At 38.4% G+C, this 7,500-nt stretch overlaps 1 protein-coding gene across 1 annotated transcript in view; it reads left to right on the forward strand.

Moving 5' to 3' along the window:
- The window catches only part of GABRR3 (gamma-aminobutyric acid type A receptor subunit rho3), a 60,069-nt gene that overhangs the window by 35,041 nt on the left and 17,528 nt on the right, over nucleotides 1-7,500 (forward strand). The window contains 1 exon segment of the mRNA XM_019628215.1: nucleotides 1,722-1,874. Coding sequence (XP_019483760.1) covers nucleotides 1,722-1,874 — 153 coding nt within the window.

A 7,500-nucleotide genomic window follows, 5' to 3' on the forward strand; every position in this document is an offset into this window, starting at 1 on the left:
AAAAAAAAAAGAAAGAAAGAAAATAAATTGCATAACCCATGGCACTTCATCCCTAAATATTTCAGTGTGTGCTTCCTGAGAATAAGAATTATATTTAAAAAGAAAAATAAATAAATAAAAAGGATCTTGTTACCTAAATTTATTTCAAGACTTAAAACCATATACATTAACAGTGTCTTTCTTTATGAAGTACTTTCACAGTTTTTCCTCATCTCTTTTAATCCACAATAATTATATGAAGGTATAACATCAGAGATGTAATTATTCTACTCTACAGCCATAATTAAAATTCTTAAATTCACATGATATCAAAGTGGGCCTGTGACACGGATAATTCGAGATAATGAGTAGCTTAAAAAGTAATGCATATTTTGACTATGTAATATATCTTTTATTACCCTTGGTAATGAAATTGTTTGATATTATTGAAACATATGTCAACTGATAGTGAGAGAGAACCTCAGGACAGGCAGGGAAGAGAAAGATAATCAGCACTTAATAGAGAGTAGAATACTAGGAATACTCCACCAATTCAGCATGGGTTGGCTAAGTGTATGACTTAGGTTTAATGCCCAAATATTGACCTGATCCATCTAATAAGTTTGCTATCTTGGGTTTCCTAAGAAATTACCAGTGAGACTAGTAGAATGATTCTCTAACTTTGCAATGCCTATGATTTTGTTTTATAATTTTTAACCTATACTCCCTGTGTTTTGAATAATTTTGTCTCAAGTACATTGCATTTATCATAGAAAAATTAGTCTTAGCACTTATTCAGAAAAGGCATATTTTTATTTTTATTTATTTCATTCTTTGATGCCTTATTTTAATAAAGATTTGATAAGATTGGCATCACAATTATTGTGAAATAAAGCAAGATAATATGAATTAGAAATGTGTGAGAAAGTATTATATAGAATCTAGTATGTGGTTATTAGAGAATGGCACTCAGAGAAGTCCTGTAGATGGTCCGAAAATTTGGTTTTAAGGTTGCTCACAGCCAGTGTGAAAACGGAAACCTGAACCAAATTTGTGTGTGGATGTGGCCACAATTGGTGCTTTTGATCAGCATGAATTAATCAATATTACCAACATGAGTTGATATAATTCTAACAAGAAGCAAAGAAACATCATCGTTTGGTTACTTTTTTTTTGCAAATTTATCATAGATAAATAATGGTGTGCATGAAACTTTGAAATAAAAATAGTTAATGGATACTTCTTGCTCCTACCCCTCATTGAATTTCTAACTGTCTAGATCTGAACTTGGAATCCAATGGCCTAGTACTTACTGTGAATCTTTTCCATCAGATAAAATGTTTCATTTCATTTGTTATAGCTAATAAATGATTTATTGGCTATTGCATGCACTCATTCATTGGTCATGTATTGAAGACTTGACCACTTGCAGAAATACTGCAAACACACTGTATTTTGGAGAAAGATCTTTAAAAGCCATCCCACAAAATGTTCTCAGCATTCATTCCTGAACAACAGGTATGAGATTTAAGGAGGATCTTTGAGTCATATAGTTAAACAGACTGTAGTTGAGTTCATTCAGCAAATACTGATGGAGAACCAACCAAGGTCCTATGCTGGTGGTGGGTAAACAAGGGTGAGTGTGTTAAGTTCCATGTTTCCTAAGAGCTTGGAGTCATTTCACTAAGTGCGGTGTTTCCATGAGGAAGTCTGTTCTAATAGAAATTACCTTTTTATCCCAGGTTGGTACAATAGACTTTTCATCAACTTTGTACTAAGGAGGCATATTTTCTTCTTTGTGCTGCAAACCTATTTCCCAGCTATGTTGATGGTAATACTGTCATGGGTTTCATTTTGGATTGACCGAAGAACTGTTCCTGCAAGAGTTTCGCTAGGTAAGTCTTTCCACACCTTTGTGAAATGTTAATATGGGAGGGAAGTTGAGGAAGGTAAATAAAAAGGGTTGATAAGTGGAGAGGAAAAGAGAATGATGGTTTAGTAGGGGTAATTAGAGATGTGCACTCATGTTATAGTGTTTAACTTCACAGCCTCAAGGGCACATAATAAATGGACCCTGTCCTTGGGAACCCAGGCAGTAGGTATGAAGGCTGCGCCAACTGACCAACTGCTGGGTGATAGTAAAGAAAGAGGGTGAAATTATGAAGCAAAAAGAACCTCACTTTACAAGTCTATCACTTCTCCCTTTCAGGGAAACCTCCCTATCCCTTGCCTGAGTCCATTTCACTTTGTTTGACAAACCCTTACATCATAGAAGAAAGAACCTTCAAACTAGTTCACACTATACTTTTGGTGTATTAATAAATTACTTCTTGGGGAGGGGAGAGGTTGAATTTGGAAACATGAATGCTAGTCAGAAATCACGGCTTAACCTAACTGCCAAAGTCAGAATGAACCAGAGTGGAATCTTAGGTATTGTGGCACTTTAGTTGGCAAGAGATTTCACGTGGAGACACATTGTCAGCCCCATTAACTCTCCACACTGGTGTCATTATCTACTCCATCTGACATGTTATATGCCACTGTCACACAGGCTGCTTTGTGGGAACCATTTCAGACCCACTTAGCTGTTACTGAGTCCTTACAAAGTGGAAGGTGCTAAGCACTTAGATGACATGTGACTTAATGAGAACCCCAGAGTCTATCCCACTTGCCTTCTTGTCTGGTTCAAGGCAGAACTCCCTCATTTTGACTGATTTTATTCTTTCACCTATAATGCTCTATCTAGAGAGAAGGTTGTTATAAGTGGTTCACAATCATTGTAATTAGCACACAATTCATCCCAGAAAGGGTGATTTCTAAGTTAATGTTCACAAATTATATGCATACTTCAAAAGATCATTTGAAAGACATAAATTGTCATTAATATTAATAATTTGTTCACCTCTTTCCCCTTTTGAAAGCTTCAACCTATAAGCATTTAAGGCTTGAATATCTTCAAGGGGAAAAAAAAAACACCATCTGAATGAATAATTCAATTATTGTGGCTATTACTCCACATCAGAGCCCCAGATCCCTGACCTAAGCACGGCAGTCGGGCAGCACAGACCCGAACAGAAGGCTTAAGACTCATTTCTGGCTCTTGAGACAAGATGAGAAAGGCATTCCATCTCTACCTATTTATGAACATGATTTTCAATCAGATCTCTGAATCTGACTGCTTAGCTCTTACACTTTGAAAATGACAGCAATAAAAGATGGTTCCAGGCAAGATTGGGGAGAATGGACAACACTGAAATACATTTAAGTTGCCCCTGAAATTCTGTGTTTCTTGCATCTACATCTTATCCAGGGTTAGGAAATTCCTATGCAGATTCGTGTAAAATAATATACAAATCAGAAGTATCCACCAACCCTCTATCCCCTCTTTTTAATAATGAGAACTGCAATATTCCAACACTGCTATCCTCTCAGGCTTTTGCTTCCTACCACCCTCAAGTTTTTTCCAAGATATTTTGCCTTCTGCTTTATTCACTCTTCCCGAATGCTGTGCTACCCAATTCTATGGCAGGTTCCTAGGACTGTCTGTCTATTCCACTTGCCTTTTCTCAGATGTTGCTCTTCTTCACTTTCTCTGAAGCATTTCACATGATTAAGCATAACTCTCCAAATTCAGAACAAAGTGTAGCAGCAAGAGTCCAGTTTTGTCTTCCTCATCTGCAAAATGAGACTGTTAATAGTACCTTGTAAAGGTCACTGTGAGAATTAAATGGGAGTGTTCATGTCAACTGCCTAGGCTGATGCCTGGCCCATAGTCTTTGATAAAACCAACCAAACCAACAAACAATAAATTTGTCTTATTATTCTGCACTAGTCTACTTTTTCTCCTTCTTCAGGCCTTTCTTTCATTTCTCTTTCCCACTCTTTACTTCTTCCTTCCATTCTTTAAGCATAGGTAATTTCGTCTCCAAGTTTTGTTCATTTTTGATTCTCTCATCAAATGGAACAAGCCTCTTACTTCCAACTATTGCCCTTATGAGAATAAACCCCAAATCTATGTCTTTATCTCAAATCTTTCTCTCAAGTTTCAGATAGGTATTTCCAGCGGCCTGCTGAACTTCATTTTCAGGTCTACAGGCACTCAGCACATTTGAAACTGAACGAATTACTCTTGCCCCCATGCCCAAATAGCATTTATTTTCTTGACTTGCCTCGTTCTATTAAGGGCCCCCAATTCATTGAGTCTTTCATATTTGCACCTTCAATTTCCTTCTTAGACTTTGGCAGCTGTTCTCAAATTCTGGTTTTAGGACCCATTTATACTTTAAAAATTACTAAGGACCCCAAAGAGCTTTTGTTTTGTGGGTTATATCTATTATTATTAAAACAGAATTTTTGAAAATATGTATTAATCCCTTTAAAAATAGCAATGCAAAATTTATTACAAGTTTACTTATATGAAAAACAATTGTTTTTTTCTAAAACAAAAAAAAATTTAGTGAGAAGAGTGGCATTGTTTTTCATTTTTGCAAACCTTTAAAGTCTGGCTTATGGAGGGCAGCTGGCTTCTCACCTGTGCTTCTTCATTCAATCTGTTGTAATAGGTTTTAGTTGAAATATAGGAAGAAGTCTGGCCTCACTCAGAGATGCAGTTGGAGAAAAGAATCATATTTTATAGCGTTTTCAGATAATTGTGCATAGTCTTCCTTGACATTGCATCAAAACTCAGCAAGTGACAGTTTCTTCAAGGTTAGTTGCAATGTGGAATCTGAAACCATATCAATAAACTTTGTCTAACCTATTACATTAAAATCCATTGATCTACAGAGGGTGCCAAAAATGTATATACATTTTAAAAAAGGAAAAAACTGTACTAATATATACCGATAACAAAAGATGAATACAAGTCTTGTTTGACTTCTGCAATTACTAGAAGTGCTCAAAGTGGTTATCTACCGTGCCCAGACACTTCTGATTATGGCAAACTACTGCTTGAGCAACGTTGACCAAAGTGTTAACATCTCTTAAAACGTGTATACATTTTTTTTGGCACCCACGGTATTTTGCACTTTGACTAAATCTTTTTACCCGTGCATTTGTCATTTGGAAAATACTGGTGTACTGAGTTATACAGATCTTCCCAATTTTGACAGAATTCATTATACAATATCAAAAAATCTCATTCGTTAATATCACCACTAATCTCATCAAAAAGTTTTTGAGTGGTGGGAAGCTTTTAAGCTCATGGTGAAGGATACAAGTTTAACATCATTCTAGTTTGGTCTTAGAAGCTCAAATTTTATCATTTGGCCACAAATACCATGAGTTGTTTTACTTTAAGTGATAGGTTTACTTGACTCAATTTGAGGAAATGTCTGCTGGTTACNATCAGCTTCAAGTCAAGTAGTTGTTTCAATCTAGTTGTGGAGGGTGCAACTCAGTGGTCCATGAGGGGATCGAACTGACAACCTTAGTGTTATGAGCACTGCTCTCTAACCAACTAAGCTAGCTGGCCGCCCCAATAAAAATGTTTTAATAAATCTTCACAATACTCTACAACTCCGTGAGGTCTTATTCGGGGTTGGTTATGTCTGTGATGTGGTATTACTCAAATGAAGACTCTGCACTTGTACCACACAAGGCTGGCTCGAAAGCATAAGCTCTCATGACAAGTCTGGATTTCATCAGTGGTCCAGATCTCAGTAAACCTCAGCAATTGCAGGAAGGAAAAAAAAGAAAATCCTAAGGAAGAGAAAATACCTCTATGGTACTGTACTGTGCTTACGATACTGTAAGTTTGCATCGTCTGTTTGCAAGATGAAAAAAACCTGCATATAAATGGACCTCTACAAGTCAAGTCTGTGTTGTTCAAAGACCAACTGTAGTTACGGAACTTGAGCTTCCATTAGACAGCTGAGCCACCAGGCCCTCACTTATTTCCCTTGGCTCTGCCTTCACCATTACCGGGCCATATTAATAAGCAGGAGACCGCTTCTGCCCCCCTCCTCCCATCCAATGCCTCTCAAAATCACGCACTTCAGGTTTGCAATGGAAAAAGAAATGGCTCCTGCCCCCACAGGATACATGAACAAGTATTCTTTAATAATTCTTTATGCTTTAAGTAAGCATAATGTAGCGGCTAAATGTACAAGTTCTGAAGAGAGATTACATGAGTTCAAATCCCGATTCTGGAAATGTGACCTTATTAGAAAGTTTACTTATTAGAAATGTGACCTTGGACTGGTTACTTGATCTAAGACTCAATTTTCTTATCTTTACATTGGTTTCATAATACTCTGTACCTCATTGGGTTTAATACATTTAAATAATATAGAATACTGTCTGCCATAAATAACTTAGAATACGGTGTGCCATATGATAAGCGCTCAATAAATAACAGCTAGTTGATAAGTGCTCAATAAATGTTAGCTAGTAGCTATCATCGTCATCACCACTTTAACCAGCATCATCATCTTGATTCTTTCAACATAGAAAGAGGCTTTACCATTAATAGGTCACTGAAGGTGACAGTCTTCAGGTGTAAAAACCTCCTTGAACCTTGTCTTGGGGCTAACACCCCACATATGGCCCCTTCTTCAATTTTCCTGGCTGACAATTCTCCAGCGCTTTTCTTTCTTTCATTAACTCCCTTTTGTTTTACCATGTGGCAACCTGACGGAGGCAGATGGACCCTTCCACCAAGATTTGGTTCAGATGTCAAAAGTGATGATGCCACGCACATAGCAAAAGGGTATAAAGAGATTTATCACTTACAGAATGAGGTTTTCTAGAAGGAGCAGGGCAGCCTCTCAGGCAGGTCTGAAAATGGCTTGAGAAAACAGGGAAGGACGACTGGCTTAGTTAGAGGGCAGGACTAGGGTGAGGGTACCCTTGCACAGGGCAGGGCTTGCGTAGTTTAATCTTGGGTGCCAAAAGAGGGAGCACCTGGCTTTCTTATTAGCTTGCCTAGGTGTGGGGCAGAAAGGGGAAGTGAGGCTGGGGAGATATCAGGAGTCAAATATAAAAAATGGAGTCACACTCTTTATTACACCACCCAAAATGAGGGCTCCACGTCTTTCCAAGGCAGCACCACCTTTCCTGGCTGGTAAAGGGAGCTCGTCCTGGTTACAGCTTCAACCACGATACCACCCTAGTCTCTCCTTCCCTGAAGAACCACAAGACAGAGCAACATTTCTCCTGCTTGGTTCCCCTCCCCCTCCCCACTCCCCCAATGCCCCCTACACACATACACACACACACCACAAAAGAAAAGAAAAATATTCAGAAACATATGCATAAAAAGGACTTTGTTGTGTGTGGGGGGCACAGTTGGTTAAGAGCATGAGCTCTGAGCAACAGGGTCGTTGGTTCGATTCCCACATGGGCCAGTGAACTGTGCCTGAGCTGAGCTGCCGCTGAGCTGCTGCTGAGCGGCCAGATGGCAACTGCACTTGGAGCTGAGCTAGCTGCGCCCTCCACAAGTAAGATTGAAGGACAACAACTTGGCTGTTCCCCTTCCCCAATTCCCCAACGCTGTTCCCCTTCTTCAATTCCCCAATATAT

The sequence above is a fragment of the Hipposideros armiger genome, unplaced genomic scaffold (assembly GCF_001890085.2).
Source record: "Hipposideros armiger isolate ML-2016 unplaced genomic scaffold, ASM189008v1 scaffold_760, whole genome shotgun sequence".
Classification (NCBI taxonomy): Eukaryota; Metazoa; Chordata; class Mammalia; order Chiroptera; family Hipposideridae; genus Hipposideros; species Hipposideros armiger.